This window comes from Camelus ferus, chromosome 29 (genome assembly GCF_009834535.1).
Source record: "Camelus ferus isolate YT-003-E chromosome 29, BCGSAC_Cfer_1.0, whole genome shotgun sequence".
Taxonomy (NCBI): Eukaryota; Metazoa; Chordata; class Mammalia; order Artiodactyla; family Camelidae; genus Camelus; species Camelus ferus.
The window spans coordinates 3,116,318-3,134,810 of NC_045724.1; the positions used below are offsets into that span (position 1 = coordinate 3,116,318).

Sequence of the window (18,493 nt, forward strand, 5' to 3'; positions counted from 1 at the left end):
TCCCACTACAGAATCCGTGGTGACTGGAACATCAGAGATCCTTCCAGACCCTGCCCTGAGCGCTTTCTTCTCAACTGATCAGGGTTGGGCTCCGCAAATTGTTAAATATTTAAATAACACTCTTCCTTCCATGACTGAATCTTTGGCACAGGAGCTATAAAGTGGCTTCATAAATTATCCAAGAGAGCCCAGAATGTAAGTGTGGGTCTACGGTTTGGAATCTAGCAGGCTCATTCCAGAGTCAAAGCTCTAAAACACAGAATCATACTACTTTCCTCTAGATAAGTTTATATCTCAGTAAGTGAATGTCCCTCACAAAATTCACTGATTGAAGAGATGGGAGGCACTGAGGACAGCTGGGAAGGGTATCAGGAAGAGTGTATAAGTGACTCTGAACTCATTTCACGCACCCACATAAGTGCCTAAGGCTGATGTTGCCTTAGGACACAGACTTCCTTACTCCTAGCATCCTTAGGACCAGGGCATATCTGGCAGCTACTTTAAAATCCTGGTTTGTTTAATTTCCATGAATTATGTTTATACATAGAAGAAACACCAATAATAACAAAAATAACACTTGTTTATTGAATCATCACAGGTTACACTAGTGAAGTAATTAAACTGAGGCATGAAAAGAAAATGAACAGATATATTTGTTCCATTATAATAAACCCATAAATGGAAATAAATAATTTGATTTTAGTATCTTTAACCTCTAGGTGAGGAAGAATCTCCTCGATTTAATTAAAGAGTTAATCATTGAAGAATAACAATCTGACAAGCAGAAAAAATATCCCACTAAGGGAACAATTTTCTCCCCGCAGGATTAGGTGGGTTTGAAAGTTCCAGCAGTAAAATCTGAAAGCTTGTTTTAGATTTACTGCCATTCTTGGTCTAAAGGAATATTAACAATAGAGCTAAAGGCCAATAACTTATAGGGAAAAAACTTTAAGAACGGCAAGTGGGAGCCTTCGGGCAAAATTTGTTTACCACTTCGTGTTCCGACATGGGTGACATGGTAAATTTAAATTTCCAAGACAGAGGAATTATGTACAACTGAATATGTCTCCCTGAGACCTGGAGTGATGAAAGGCATGCTTGAAATACAATAGAGGGAGGTGGAATCAGGTTTAAAGAAAGATGGATTATGTACAGAAATCTGCAGTTTTATGGAAATGTATGCAACTGAGAGTAAAAATATGTTGAATAACATTTTTTTAAAATTGAGAGGGATCATCAGAATGTACACCTAATGCATTTTAACAACATTCAACTCAAGCAGGTATAGAAAGTGTGTATTACATTTTCGATACAGATCAGAAAGCTGGCCCACAAATAAACTCACACAGAGCTAGGGGATTTCTACTTTCTCTGGAGGTCTGTTTTCTCTGAAAAAAAGAGTGCCCAGGATATGTCAACACATAGGGATAAAACAAGGTAGTTCCAGAAATTAAAAAAAAAAAAAATGTTTAATTCTTAAAAAGCTTAACTAACAAAGTCCATACATAATAATATTTAGATGTCTCCAGGAAATAGATATTTAAGAAGATACAAAAATATTCCAAATTCATGGATATAACAAGGGAATATTTGCAGAAAGGAGTCTGCCTATAGCACAGGTATAACGCAGACCATAATATAAAGATACTGGCATCTAAACGCTTAAAGGATATTGAAGATTATAGCTCAGTCATCAATTTATGATGATAGCATAACTGAAGCCATGACCACATGTGCATCCATGAGGTTATTCTATATTTCAAAACAAGGAAGGAAATCTACATGGAATTCTGAAGACTCAAGACAGAGATACGTTGTTTGTTGTCATGAACTGTCTGGTAAACTACATAAACCGTAGAGGTAAACTCTGTTTTGTGGCAAAGTTATGTTTCATCTGTATTTCCCAGCACAGGAAAAATAGTGTTTGAATATGATTTTTTTCACACAGATTTCACTCTTAACAAAACAAATAATGATTGGCTTTATAATGGCATTGGATCAAGGTGATAGATGAAGTGATACACACAACTAGGAAAGTGGGTACACTGAAGGAATTATGCCCACACTTCTATGCAGTTTACTCCCCTGATTTATCCAGATATTGTTAACATTGCCTGCTCAATTGTAGGGTAAATGAAATTTGCAGCTCTGGCAGAAGTAATGCACAAGAATAAATAAAAATACGTAGAAAATGAAAAAAGTTGGGCAGGAGTGGCCCTGACAAATATAAAATTGTACTATCAAATAAGAGTAATTAAAACAGCATGATAACTTTTCCATTTCCAATCAGAAAGCAGCAAACCAAGTAACTGAGTCCAGAAACAGATTAAAAAAAAAACAGATTTTAAAAAAAATTTGCATCTAAAACCAATGATAAAATAATGGGCTATTAAATACACCATGTTAGGACAATTAGCCATATATGATTGTTGGAGATAGAAATGATCCCTTCATTGCATGAAAAGAAGTTCTGAATAATTCAAAGAACTGGTAAAAACAATAAAAAACAAAACCTATATGGCACATTAGACACAAAGCCAAAAAGCCCAGCCATAAAGTAAATGGAGGGGATACCTTTCATCCCATTAATAAAAAGCGGTGTTTGAAATATATGAAAAGCAACAATGGATGAACCGGGGAGAATATTTCCAATATATAAAACAGAAAAACTGCCGTTACTACTAATATAAGGAAAACATATGAATTGGTGAAAAGGGGCAATGTAATGAAAATAAACAAGAGCTATAAATCGGTAATAGAGAAATGCAAATATCAAATAAATATATAGAAGAAGTTTTACGACATTAATAAATACGGAAACGCGAATCAAAATGATATACAGTGGATTCTTGTTATTCGCAGTATTTATGTTCTATAAAGTTGCCACAAAAACTGAACTATTATTCCTCAAAGGATCGCAAGGTTAGATTTCTGTAAACCTCTAGTCACAACATTTTCATCAATTGATCAATACATAAGATTGTTTTAAGGGTGTTTCTGTTTAAAGACATCTTATTCAATAAATACTATTGACTGATTCATTAACATTGAACTCACAGCCAACAGGACTAGACCTCATGCCTGACGGAAGCTGATCTAACTCAGATATTATCTCTCTGAGGCACATCGCCGCCTCCTTGCACTTGGGAACACCAGACAGCCCGTCAGCACCACGCCATTATAAACAGCAAAATCACCAACAAACACAAAATATGGAAAATGCGGCACTAAACAGATGCCAAACATCATACTTATTTGCAGTATGAGAATTGAGAATTCTTTCATTTTTCCTCAGCTGGAAAAGCGCAGGTTACGTGGTTCAAATTTTTCGCTATTCTGAGCATGTCTTCAGGAAGCACAAGGGTACTGATCTGGGGTTAAAAATTAATTTTTAGTGAGCAGGCAAGTTCACAGATTGGGAATCCAGGGATAATGAGAGTCATTTTAAGGTATCCGATGAGCGTAGTCTGAAAAAATTATGTATTCCATGCTGTTGTGGGGGAACAGGGATTTGAATATTCTGCTGGTGGAGTATAATTTGGCGGTGCCCCTTTGTGTAAAATTTGGCAGGATATACAAAATTTATAATGTGCATGCAGTATAGCTAAGTGATGTGTGTGTGGTATAGTTAAGTAACCACTTCTAGGTTGCGCCTGTGGAAATATAAATGTATATAGAATATAATTATAAGAGTGCTTATATCAGGATCATTTTTCAAAGCAGAATTTCATGAATAATCAATTTTCAGACATAAAAGAGTATCAAAATGAATTACAGTTCATCCGTACAATGATACATACATTAGAAATTTCTAAGGAATATATTAGATCCATATATACAAAGAAGGTAAGACATTCTACATGTATCACTAAGAAAGGAAAATGGAAGAACAATATGTATAATTCATGTTAATAAAACCAATTTCTGTTGCTATTTAAAATTTTGAATATACAGTTGACCTTTGAACAATTCAGGATTTAGTGGTGCTGACCCCCATGCAGTCAAAAATTCTGCATATAACTTTTGAACCCCGCCAAAAACCTTGAATACTTATAGCCTTCTATTTATTGATGGGAAACCTTCCTGCTAACATTGAGTTGATTAACAAATATTCTATATGGTATATGTACTATACACTTTATTCTTATAGGAAGATAAGCTAGAGAGAAGAGAATGTTATTAAGAACATCATAAGGGAAAAAACGTTTACAGTGATATACTAATTAACACTGTTAAGTTTATAGCATCTGTTTACAAGATGAATTGCCCGTCAGCACTTCCATCAATATTGTCTTATATGATACAAAATATTGTAAATGTTGTAGGTATTACTAGCCCTGGACATCAAATATAAAAAGATGATGTGACAAAGAAATTCATATTTATTTACAGGTATAATGATTCATGTGTTGATAACGAAGCAGCAGCGATATGATTGCTTCCTGGTCGCTGGCGCGATCTAGTGCCGCCCGGTGTGACTGTTTCATGGTAGCCTAGCCTAACGCTAATGGATGAATTATTATAAAATTTTACTGGCATGCAGTATATTATAACCATATTTATAAAACAGTATTGGAAACATTGTTACTTAAAAAAAAAAGCTCTTATCTGTGATGATTGGCTGATACGCATTCAATCCAATCATGAGAGAGAGAGGCATACAGTAGGGAATGTAATTCTTTGAAAGTAAAATTATAAAACATTAATAAAACTAACATGTTATTCATATTATATGAAATATCACTCGCCTTATGCCTCTGTAAGCATAGGCTATCCACTTCAAGTCTTACACATGAGGTTTCAGACTCAGTACTTGGGTGATGATAATGATAATGACACAAAAAATTCCTATACAGTTCTTGCCATACAGTTATATTTCCACATGAAGACACTCACACATGTATGCAACAGATACTTGCAGTAACTGCATGGCAGGATGATTATTTACTATTCGTTAAGTGGAGGCAGATCATCATAAAGGTCTTCATCGTTGTCGTCTTCATGTTGAGTAGGCTGAGGAGGAGGAGCGTGAGGAAGGGTTGGTCTTGCTGTCTCAGATGCGGCAGAGGCAGAAGAGGTGGAGGAGCTGGAAGTGGAGGGAGGAGAGGCAGGCACACCCGATATAAATGTATAGGAATATATCATAATTCCTGAGTTCTTTGCTTTTTCATTAAAAAAAAAGTTTCTATATGGTACCAATCTTTTTTTTTTAACTGTCTGCTTTAGTTTTCAGTGTCTGTATCATAGAAGGGCCCATGTCATTAAAAAAAAGGCAAAAGAAGTCTTGAATAATCTAAACTTTTCTTTCAGACTATCTAATGTCACATTTTTATTTCTGGCACTGCTTCTTCTACGTCTTCTTCTGCACTGGGTCAGAAGCACTTACCTCCATCAAGTTATCTTCTGTTTATTCCTCTGCTGTGGTGTCTATTAGCTCTTGAATTTCTCCAAGATCTGTGTCTTGAAACACTTCACCCTCCCGGCTTTTTTTTTTTTTTTTTTTTTTTTTTTTTTGCCCTATCTACAATCTCTGTCAGGATTTCCTTCATTGGGTCTATTATAAATCCTATGAAGTCACACACAACATCTGGACACAGTTTTCTCAGCAGGAATTTATTGTTTTGGGCTTGATGGCTTTCAGTTTTTTCTGTAACAATGATGGTATCTTCAGTAGTGTAAGCCTTCCAGAACTTTACGAAGTTTTATCAAGGTTCTCTCCAATAGGGTTGACAGTCCTTTGTAATAAGCCTTAAAGTTCCTTTTGACCTGCTGATCTAAGGGCTGAACTAGGGACATTGTGTTTGGGAGCCATTAGATCAATTTGATGACTTTGGTGTTAAACTCTTGGGGTTCTGTGTGGCCAGGGGCATTGTCCAGTATCAAAAGAACCTTATTGCAGTTTATTTTTTAAATTAATTTTAGCCCATTTTTTGGGGGGGAGATAATTAGGTTTATTTATTTATTTTGAATGAAGGTCCTGGGGATTAAACCCAGGACGTTGTGCTAGTTAAGCATGTGCTCTACCACTGAGCTATATCCTCCCCCTCAAAAGAACTTTAAAAGGCAGTCCCTTGTTGGCAAAGTACTTCCTGACTTCAGGGACAAAGCATGGATGGAACCAAGCCAGAAAAAGTGTTTCATTGTCCAGGCTTTCTTGCTGTACAACCAAAAAACTGGCAGTTAGTTTTCTTTTCCCTCTAAGGCTCAGAAGTTAGCAGCTTTTTAGATAAGAGCAGTCCTGAACATAAACTCAATTGCATTTGCACAAAACAGTAAAGTTGGCCTATCCCTTCCTGCCTTAAATCCTAGGGCTCACTTCACTTCCTTACAAATAAATGTCCTTTGCAGCATTTTTTTTCCAGAATAGGGTACTTTCATCTGTATTAAAAATCTGGTCAGGCAGATAATCTTTCTCCTTAATAATTTTCTTCATAGCATCTGGGAACTCGTCTTCTGCCTCTTGGTCAGCAGAAGTTGCCTCTACTGTCTTATTAACATTTTTAAACCAAACCTCTTTCTAAAATTATCAAACCATCTTTTGCTGGCATTAAATTCTCCACCTTTAGGTTCTTCACCATCCTTTTGCTTTCAGTTGTCATACACTGACTTCACTTTTTCTCGAATGCTATTACAGTCCCTAGGCATGACCTTCTTACGGCAATCCAGCACCCACATCAAAGCTGCAGTTTCAAAACGAGATCAAAGGTAGTTTGCAAAGAGTGCAAGATTTTTAAACCTGCTGGCATAGCTGCAGCAACAGCTTCACTTTTTTTTCTTCACTTTTTATATATTTATTTTTACAGTGGTCCCCATGCTGGACTCATTTATCTTGAAGCAGTGGTTAACCTCAACTGCAGTTCTCCATCTATGGTGCACATCAAGCAATTCAGCGTTTTCTTGTCATGTCATGGCTTTTCTCTGCTTCTTAGGAGCACTTCCAGCATCAAGTGGCACTTCTTATGAGTACCATGTGTTACTCAAGGTTTACGGAAATGTGCTAAACATGATGAAGAACACACGGGAACCAGGAGAAAGCACTTTTGACTGTGATAAGAAATTTACTGGAAAGACCAAATGTTCAAGTGGAGGTGATTAGTATCACATGACAGTTTAAGCAGACATTTGCAGACTGCAGTTCACCATCATAGTAACAGGAGGTGGCTATAAAATTATTACAGAAGTACAGTAAGTACTACAGTTAATTTTATGCAATTTTGATTGAATACTGCATCTTTATATTTCCCTCCACTGTGAATAGCACCAAGTAAGGGTTTGTGTGTGTTAACTTTTAATAAATTCTAATTTTTATATAGATCTGTGTTTATTTTATGTCAGTAAATGATAAAATAGAGTCTACATATTTTTATACATTGCTAAAATGACTTTTTCTTATTTTTTTTTCAGTATTTCTAGGCTATAAATACCATCTGCAAGTTTTTGTAAATTGCTTGCAAATCTCCAAAATATTTTCCAATATATTTATGGAAAAATATTCACATATAAGTGGACCCACACAATTCAAACCCATGCTGTTCAAAGGTCAGCTCTCTATATAAACTCATATAAATATATGTTTAAAGTCTTGAAGAAAATAGAGAAAAATAATTGTTTGCTTACTTCCAAAGTGGAAATTAAGATTTAAAGATAAATTTTTACTACTTCTAGATATGCTATTTATTTTTACTATTTAGGTAGTATATTGTTGATTTTTCCCACAATAACAACATTAAAAGTAATTTTTGCTATTGAAAAATACAAGAAAGGAAGATTTAAAGGGCAAAAAATTATTTTGCCCTTGAAGACTTAACAATTAGTAAAAAAAAAAAAACAACCTTATCTTGTGCTATAAAATTCTAAATTACAAAGCACTGTAAAAAACAAATATGTAAGCTGTCATGAGACAGAGCAGCTGATTCTAAGCTGAGCATGGACATTTCAGTGAGAGAAGGCAACATCCCAGGTCTAACAGAAGTTTGCTAAATGATTTAAGGAAAACTCTATAGTCATAGAAAATTAATGATATGGTGTTTGAGGAAAGTTAATTGATATGATTGCACAGAATATCATGTCATACTATCAATAAAAACTCACAAAAGATTGAAGAAAGTTGTTCTATCTCGTAACTTCAAGGCCCTAACGAAGGAATGAGACGGGAAAACACGCCTAAGCTCACCTCAATGTGTCCTCACTCATAACCTTTCTTTACTAGACTGTGGGGTTTTATCTGCCTTTCATTAACCTCTATGAACTCCTAAAATGTATGGAAAATACTCTGTTTGCAGGTCTGTATAACCTCTCTCCCTTGCCTCTGGAGGGAATGATCACTAGCGGGCATAAGATGCTCAAGGGGTTAAATTGACACACACACACACAAAAGTCTTGCACCATTACTTTATACAAAGCAATTCATTCCTCCTGCTATGTTCATTACTTTGTAAATCTTGATTATAGCATTTTTTACATGTTCTTTGGCACATATTAGGACATCAATAAATGCTTTTAAATGAATGAAAAATTCAGTATATTGTATTTACATATAACACACTTTAAAACATTATGCCTCTCCCTTTTCTCTAGAACTATTCCAAAAGCCATAGAATTGCCACTATGTATATATATATAATTGACAAAGAATTCCTTGCCAACACGACAAGCATACAAACCACTAGGTACTGTATCTGCACAATGTTAATTTCAGCTCATTTATAACTATTTATTATCATGTTCAATCATTATCTAGAAAGAGTCTATAGTCATACATGCCAGGTGTAAATAATATATTTAATTTTATACCATCATATTCTCAGTGAGAAATTATTAAGCAAAGTACTCTGAGCTGTCAATGTATGTTTAGCAAGCAAAGTGGGAACAAAGTATTAAAACAAAATCATTTTACTTTAGTTCATTTAATTGATTTGGTGATTTAGTGTCTTTACTTAAAAGGAAATAAATTATATCTCACCTTGATTTGCTTCATCATGGCAGTAATGAAAATAATAGAAGTATTTCTTTAGCCCTACTAAAAATTGATGGTTTTTTTTATTAAGTCAGCAGAGAAAGAGCAAAACAAATTTTTAAGTCAAGACAGCTTAATCAAATGAATAAACAGTTTAATTATCTAAAATCAAAACTAAATGTTTTCATTTAAAAAGGTAAATATCTAAGAATTTATGTCCCATTTTGATATATTGGTAGCCATCTTGTAACCAGAAAAGCAAAACACTTAAATCTTAAAACATATCATCTATGAAGAAGGGTAGGTTTCTATCATCACAGCCTTGGATATACAGACAAAAGCAGATGAATAGAAATAATTGCTCTAGACTTTCTTCTCAACCACAGAGAAGCAGGAGAAAATAAAAGAAAGAATGCTAATGGTAAATGCAACAAATTTTTTAAAAATAGTAAATGTCAGGACAAGATGTTTTTTTATGGGTTTCAAATTTCTGAATTCAAATTTCATGATGAATTTCTTAATATACATATACAGAGTTGCACCATCCTACCACTTTTTACTCCCCAGCTCGTAGATCTATCTCTTCATCTTAACAGCCACTAGGTTTAGAGTTGGGAACAATTATCTTGGCATTTATCAGTGTTTTGCGTTACATTGTTAGGCATCTTCTTATTTTATATCACTAAACTAAAATGTAACTATATAAGGCAGTTCTGATTTTTAGTCAATAGTCCCTAATATAGTAGCATATTCATAACAAACTTAGTATGTATGATCATTATGTCCAATAGAGAGATGACAAAATTTGATCATGCTCGCAAGATTAAACATATAGTTTATAATTTTATATGATTATTATTGCTGCTGTTATTATTTTAATTATTTTTTTATTATATTTTTAATCTAGGAGTTGTTGATTAGATCTTCTCCATCCAGCTGGTCATTTATTTAACTATATTACATAATGGGCTATAAGAAAACTAGAAGATAATGTATTTCATTCACTATCCCCTGAGTAGTCAATGTCCCATACCACCTTCTCACTTGCATTTACAATTGCTTCACTGCATTTTGGTTATCTTTCTCCTTCCATCAGTATGCCCACACCTGTTGTCTCTGGGGCCTGGAAAAAGTCACACTTACTGTATGGCACTTGTATGACCATGCCAGCCTACATGGTGGCTTTTCTCTCCTCCTTCCAAAGTGTGGGACTTATGATTTCCACACTCATCTTGGCACTTACCATTTAGTCGATTACATCTTGTATATCGATCCCTTATTAGTTCTAAACTTCCTGTTACTTAGGTGAAACTGACTTTTCCTGTAATTCAGATTCACCTTCCAATGAATCTCAGAATCTCCGGGGAATAAAACAATGATTTATATGTCTTTGAAATTCTCAAAGCCTAGTTCTGATTACACGCTAGATGCTTTCTAAAAATTTGAATTCACAGTAGATAAAATATAATTATGAATAGCAATTTAGTGCATATGTCTACTTGCAAACCCCCGTCTTTGTTATTTTAGGAAAGAATCAAGACTACTTGATCATACCTTACCTAATTAACAGCAGAGATGAACTGTTTCAGGAAATAGAAGATTACCAGAAGAGCAAGAAAACTTGGCTAAATCACAGTGTGAACTATGCTTTAGTCTTGTCAGTAAAAATAGTTATCCCACTTTCTCCTAAACAATTAACGGCTGCCAGTCCACTACTGGAATCTTCTCTTGGTAACCATCTAGTGTCTGCAGAGTTGACAAGACATACATAAGCTTTTAATTCCATCCCCAATATCACTCTACTCCCAATCTTCTAGAATCCAGTTAATGTCATCCCTATCTTTTCAATTCCTCTGCCCAAGAACTTAGTCATTTTACAGCTTTGGCATCAGAAAACCCCTGTAGATAGACCTTCAAAATATGAAGTTGAGCCATTTGAAATGATCACATTGTTGATTTTTAAAAAACAGTTAAAAGCGAGTAATATCATATGGTTTACCCATAATCTGTTCAGAATCAAACCACTTCTCATCACCTTCACTGTTACCATTCTAGTCCAGGCCATCATCATCTCTTTAAAAAAGAAAGAAAGAAAGGAAAACAACAACAAAAACCTAAGACCTTTATTGAGATATAACTTACATACCACACAACTAATCCACTTGAAAGAAAACAGTTCAATGACTTTTACTATATGCACAGAGTTCTGCAACCATACCATAATCTAATTTAGAACCTTTTGTTTTTTATCACCCCTAAAAAAAATTTACATCTTTTGGTACTCACTCTTCATCCCTCCCCATTTTCTCTCCCAGTCCTAACAACTGCTCAGCTACTTTCTATTTCTATAGATTTGTGTATTCTGAACATCTCATATAAACAGGATTATATAATATGTGGGCTTTTGCACCTAGCTTCTTTTACTAAGCACAGTGTTTTCGAGGTTCATCCATGTTGTAGCATGTATCGGTACTTCCCGCCTTTCTATTGATGAATATTCCATTGGATGGATATACCACACTTTGTTTATCCATTCATCAGTTGATGGACATTTGGGTTGTTTTCATGCTTTGGCTATTATGAATAATGCCATTACAAACACTCTGGAGTGAAATTGCTTGGTCATATAGTAGATATATGTTTAATTTTGTGAGGAACTGCTAAGCTGCTTTCCAAAGTGGTTGCACCATTTTATATTCCCATCAGTTGCATATGAGAGTTCTCATTTCTTTATCTCCTTGACAACATGTACTGTCTGTGTTTTTAAAATTTTGCTACCCTAGCAGGACAGAAGTGTTTTCTCACTGCAGTTTTGATTTTCATTTTCCTAATCATTAATTATGTGCAGCATCACTTTACATACTTATTGGCCATTTGTATATCTTTGGAGAAATATCTTTCAGACTATTCACTGATTTTTAATGGTGTTGTTGGCACTTTTTCAATATTCTGGGCAAAAATACCTTATCATAAAAATTATTTGCAGTATTTTCTCCCACTCTGTGAATTGGATTATCATTTGTTGAATAGTATAATTTTCAGCACAAATGCTTTTAACTTTTATGAAGTCAATTTTTTTTTTCTTGCTTATGATTTTGGTATCATGGACTAAGAGGAGTTTGCCTAATCCAAGGTTACAAAGATTTACTCCCAAATTTTCTTCTAAGGGTTCTGTAACTTCAGCTATTACATTTAGTTCTATAATTCTCTATGACCTATTTTAATTTTTGTCTATAGTGTAAAGAAGGGGTCAAACTTCATTTTTGTGTGTAGATATCCAGATATTCCCACATCATTTTCAAAAATACTATTCTTTCCTATTGAATTATTTTGGCATCCTGTCAAAAATTAATTGACCACAATTATAAAGGTTTATTTCTAGACTCTCAATCCTATTCCACTGACATATATGTCTATCTTTATGCCACTACTACACGGCTTTGTAGTAAGTTTCAAAACTTGGAAGGGTTAAGTCTTTCAATTTGTTCTTATCAAGATTGTTTTGTCTATTCTGCATCTCTTGTGTTTCCATACAAATTTTAGGGTCAGATTGCCATTTTTTCAGAAAAGCAAGCTGGTATTTTTACAGGGATTTCACTAAACTTAGAGGTTAATTTAGAGAGTGTGCCATCATCGCCTTTTACGTGGACTTTCTAATATCTTCCCAACTGGTCTTTTCACTTCAGTCCTTGTCCCTCAAATCTGTTCTGCATATGGAAACAAAGCAATTCTTTAAAAACTCATCAGATTATATTTCTTCTCTGTTTATAAACCTCCAAAGCATTTATGCCTCACTGAGAATAAAAATCTAAGATCTTTACCATAATTTAATGGTCTCATATCAACAATTCTCCTGCTGCTATTCTGAATTCATCTGTTACAATTTTCCTCCGCTATCACTCATTTCAACTGCACTGAACTTATCATTAATCATTCCAAGCAGGCCCTCATCTCAGATTCTTTATATTTCCCATTAACTCTGCCCATATCCTTCCTCCTCCAGGCATTCTGCACTTTCCTAAGGTCTAGGTTATAATATCATGTAATTATGGGGGGGTCCTTCTTGATCATTTTATCTAAAATAGCATTTCTTTATCTGTCTCTACCTTCTGATCTACTTTGTGTTTCTTCAGAGCACTTACTACTGCCTGACATTTATTATATACACACGTATTTTTTAGTGTTTATCTCCCCCAACAAATAAGTTTCATGTAAACAAGGATTTTGTTTTGTTCACTATTTTATCCTCAGTGCTTGGAAGGGCATCTACCACAAAGTAGGCACTTACTAAATGCCTGTTGAAAAATAAACAAAATATCTTAAAACTTTTCTAATGGCTAAGATGAAATACCCAGGATCAGCACGGTTCTGTTAGACAATGTTATCTGCAGATAATACACAGCTGAGACTTCTCTTTCTTACATTCAGCATTATTGTATTATTCAAACAGTGTGTCTACTTTAAAGGACATGTCAAATGATTTTGAAGGCTAACATAGTCTTAAGTGGATGAGTCTTCTTTGAATATGATTTCCAGCAAGTCGGAATTACTAAGATCTCATAATCACCACCAGTCCTGGCCAGCAATGAAATTTTTATCACCACATTCTAAAATCAAAGAACCACTGGCATCTCATAGCCAGTTTTCTAGACAAGAGAGCCTAAGAGCATTTAACACCTCCCCAAGTCTATTTTTAACTTTGCATGACTTGGACCGTACCACTGGACAAGTCATTTGTCTTTTCTAACATTAGGTTATGTTTCTTTAAAACAAAGCAAATAAAACTTGCTGCTATTTATACTTTCTTATGCATTTGGCAATGTTGATAAAAGTGACATAATACTAAATACAGGTCAATTTTGCGCTTGGGAATTGCCACACACACACACGGAAAGAACTCTTGCACTATAAAGGTTTCAATGTGAGGAAAGAAGGATATATTAATATTCCAGTATGAAAAATACAGAATTATAAATGCATGGGAGACAGTATGGGAAAGAAGAAAAAAATCAGGAGTCAGGAAGACCTTAGTTTGAATGTTGGTTTTGTGTTTCCTAAGTAATAATGAAAAAGTTAAACTTAATGGAACTTCACTTTTTTTCTCTAAAAGGATAAAAGCAAACACTTTTAGAGTACCTAACATAGTGCCAGGCAAATTGTAGGTGCTAAATAAATGTAAGCTTCAACCCCTTTGATAAAGAAGGATTCTCAAGTGGGCCTGGCTCCAGGTATGAGATCATGGGTCTGATCTAAACGTAAAGTGAAACCAGCCTCTCTGTAGAAGGCATGTGTGCTAGCTTCTGAAACGAGCTGTTGAGATTTCCATGATCACTTTTTAATTAGCTAGTATCTTCATAATAGAATTTCATCAAAAATGAATACTTTTTTTTTTTTACAAAATTGAATATTAAAATGAAAAATTAGGAAGCTTTTGAAGCGCTCATAAATTTGGGATCAAATCAGCTATTCAATATTTATCTTTTTGCCTTTTAAATATTCTTTATAGGTTTTTTTTTTTTAAATTCGAAAAGTCAGATAAGTTTCTCACTCCACATCCTGTCATCACTCACATCCTTGTCAGCCTAGTGAGTGTCTCCACACTTTTGTGTGGACTCATATAAATATTTACATGTGATTTAAACTTTTTGTTTACACATATATATAATGTAAATTATATATAGTATATATATATATACACACACACTTATCTCCTGAAATTTATTTTGAAAATTTCTTAATCTCAGAACATAGAATGACTATAATTAATCATCCAAACCAAGAAAGGCTATGCTTTTAAAATTAACATTTGGACAACAGTTCTACTGAGACTGTCCTGGGAGAACGCGTGTGTGTGGTCATATCAGACCGGACTCATAGTGGGTAGTTTCATGGTGCTCTATAACGCAGTTATTCCATAATTTAGTCATTGTTATTAACTGACGTTCATTGAGGTTTCTTCTGGTTTTAGGCCACTTCAAAAAATAAACAAACATAAAAAAGCACTCTGATAAATATTCATTTTCTGGTAATTATTTTCCTGTAGGAGAGAATCCTAAAATTGCATGGCTGAGTCAGGAGGTTTACACTTTAATAGAAAAACACTAAACACGTCAAAGTGCATTCTAAAAAGTATCTCATGTTCCTTCCAATGACATATGAGAGCACACATTTCTCCACAAAGAAAATCCGTATTTCCATAGATTGATGTCTTAATCCCTTTACTGATTAGTTTGTATTTGCTTGTGGTAACATCACATTCTTTTGCTGAAAATATATTTTAAGTTATTAACTACTCTTCTAAATTTGGGATATTTATTTTTTCATATGAATGTAAAATCATTTAATCTCATTTACTAAATAGCAAGGTAGTCAGATATTCTTACAGAAATGTTAAAATGCCGAACGGATTGTATTTAAATTACATGAATATTTTAGAAAAGGTGACATTTTTTGAAATTAAACTTTGATATCAAATCATAAATGATGTCTTTATTTGCTTTACATTCTATTTGTATAGATTACTTCACAGAAACCCACAATCTGTTTTTGAATCATTCATTTTTATTTTATTTTTTTTCTTGTCATTTTCATTTCTAAATTGATAATTTTTGATTAGAAAAATCATTAAGTTTTGAGCTTATATTATTGACATTTGACCTTACTATTAAAATATTAGCATTAATTATTAAGATACATTGATCTTCTAGCTAGTAATTAAATAAGCTGTCTTATTTTTGTGTGTAATCATAGCAAGCAAATAAATTTATTTCCTTTTCCTACTGTTTCATGTTATTGTCTTACTGCATTACGTAAAATTCCCCAAAGAGTATTATGAATGATGCCAGACATTTTTGTCTTGATCTAGATTTAGTCTGCAGTAGCCTCAGTATCCCATCACTTAAGAAACTTTTCCAATCGGTCTCTAGTAATTCAACTTTATTACATATAACTATTTTTCTTGTATTTTCCTTTTACTCAGAATTTTTATTAGGCACTGCCTCCAGATTCTAGAAAGTACCTGTTTACTTTTGTTTCTATAATTCCGTTTTAGATTAGTGTCATGTATTTCAGAATTCCAACATCCAGAACTGTTAAGATAACAAACTTTTTTGTGAAACCACTAAGTTTGCAGTAATTTGGTACAAAAGCAATAGGATTTTAGTAACTAGAAGTGGGATGTCACCACATTAAATGCCTAAAATATGAAAATAGAGAAGAGGAACTAGTAGAGAAGATTTTAAAAGATTGTTTTTACAGCTAACTCTACGTATCATCTAGAATTAATTTCTGTGCTTGCAAAAAGATAGAGATGGTATATTTTTATTTGCTTCCAAATTAGGTCAGTGGTTCTAGCAACTTCAAGGTTCTTTCTTTCTCTAGTTACTCTATCTTCAACTTCTTACATTTTCTTTTCTTTTTTTTCTTCTTTCCCCTGAGCTAACCAAATAATCATATTTGTGGGGGCAGACTTTCATATTTACTAAGGATTCAATGATACAAGCGAGTAGCAAGTACCAGAACAACAGGGAGCGATCTGGGATATCTAAGATAGCCCTTCAGGTCATTACTTCATGCATTAGACATGCAGTCTTGAGCCCAGAGCACCAGAGGAGGTGTCCAATATAAGATATGTCAGCTATCCCACAGAGCAGGAAGCATTACAGTTATGATGTATTTTTAGTTTATTCCCAAATAGGTTATCTTTTTTGACATTTCCCACGAAATTCAACCTCACATATCCTGAGTTTGTTTACCATAAGCAATCCTAAGCAAAGACATTCTTCTAAGAGCATTCCAATGAGAGGAACTCTCTTCCTTCCCAGTACTGAGAGTTTATTTCCTAACAGCTCCAAAGAGACTAGACTGGGTCAAATGCCTGCTTTCTTTCCCTGAGATCATCACCTCAATAAAAAGAAATGTATGATAGGACAATTGTTTCACCTCCTTCCTCCTCACAGCTTCAAGAAACTCTTAAGTGGGTTTTGTTTTTCAGAAATGTCACTCTTTCGATACAATGTAGTCATAGCTGGATAAACACAATGGCATTTCAGGTAGAGAAATAGAAATCTTCATTCAAGTTGCTCTTTGTGACATAAACTTGTTTACAATTACCTCTAACAAGACAAAAGTAATTCCTGGCAGTTCTGATTCAGGTGAACTGAAGAATGGCATTTTTATTCTTTTATTCTAACATTACCATCTCCTTGTATCTGACCCTTATGCAAACCCATTCAAAATACATTTATACAACTCTCAGCTGTTAAAGGCACGAAAGTGTACTAAAAGACCTCAAGTTTGTATGCCACAATGATTTTCCTACATTGCACACAATAACTGAATAGCTCCTCCTTTCAAAATATTGTCGCATCCCCCAGCCTAAGGAGATACTGTTATGCTTTTATCTGATTTCTTATCACTCATGAACAATGATTCAAAGTTTGCATTTCTCAAGCCTTAATACATTGTCATCTACATCATTAGGCTAAAACCTGAATGCATCTTTCGCTTCTTATTTTATACCTGTATATATAAACCAACACTCTCTAAAGAAAGATTCATTCATAAGCAGGAGGCTATAGAAAAGAGAAAACCTCAACTGGAAATAGGATAACTACAATGAACAGCAAAAGAATAAACATGAAAATATAAAAGAGGACTCAAAATCATAAATGTGGGAGAGGGGAGCAAGTAAGTGCAGATTTTTCAATTCTTTTTAGGATGTGTTTGAGTCAATATGATTACTAGTCTAAAGCAAGTAGATATAGTAATGGGTTAACATGCTTGAAAAACACGGTAACCACAAATCAATTCTGCCTCCACAACTTACAAACCCCTGTGTATTTGTGCAAGTGGCTTATGTTCTATAAGCCTTAGTTTCCTCTTATGTAAAATTGGTTTAATAAGCTTAACTCAAAGAATTGTCATTAGGATTAAATGAAATAATGCAAATAAAGCAAGTTAATTCAGTAAAATATATCAGTTAGCTATTTTAATTACTAATATGCAGATTTCTATTAAATTACCCAATTCTAAAATTCTATGACTATCCATGTCTAAACGTGTGTCTGAGACTTTTCTAAGTGCTTTCACTTGTGTCCACATAGTTCCAGAAAGTAATTAGTTTTATACCAAGTTTTCCCGTTAAAACATTAGGATCTAAGGATTAGAGTAACTTCTTACAACCATAATTCATAGGAAATGATACAGCGTAAGTTAAACTACTGAATTTTTAACTGAAACACTCATGATCTTCTTACCACCTCCTTCTGTCTTCATCAAAGGAAAATATTAATGATGTGATGTAAAAGCTTCATAGAAAAGGAAATTTTTATAAGGTCATAGATGATCGATATGATTTTGATATAAAGTTAGGAGAGAAAAAGGCCTTTTAGCATTGAACAAAGAATTATAGTAATGAATGTGAGTGTCTGCTATGGGGGAAGAGATCTTAAGGGTTCAACTTGGTTGGATCACATCATATACTTTGAGATGGACAGAATACATAATTTAGATGAGTAATAAGTTGTACCATCCTCA

General features: G+C 34.0%; 1 protein-coding gene across 1 annotated transcript in view; it reads right to left on the reverse strand.

Moving 5' to 3' along the window:
• Positions 1-4,947: 4,947 nt before the first annotated feature.
• Positions 4,948-18,493, reverse strand: part of CNBD1 (cyclic nucleotide binding domain containing 1) — a 230,433-nt gene continuing 216,887 nt past the window's right edge. Inside the window, exon 12 of the mRNA XM_032469909.1 lies at positions 4,948-5,086. Within this exon, the coding sequence (XP_032325800.1) occupies positions 4,948-5,086 (139 nt within the window). The remainder of the gene's footprint in view (positions 5,087-18,493) is intronic.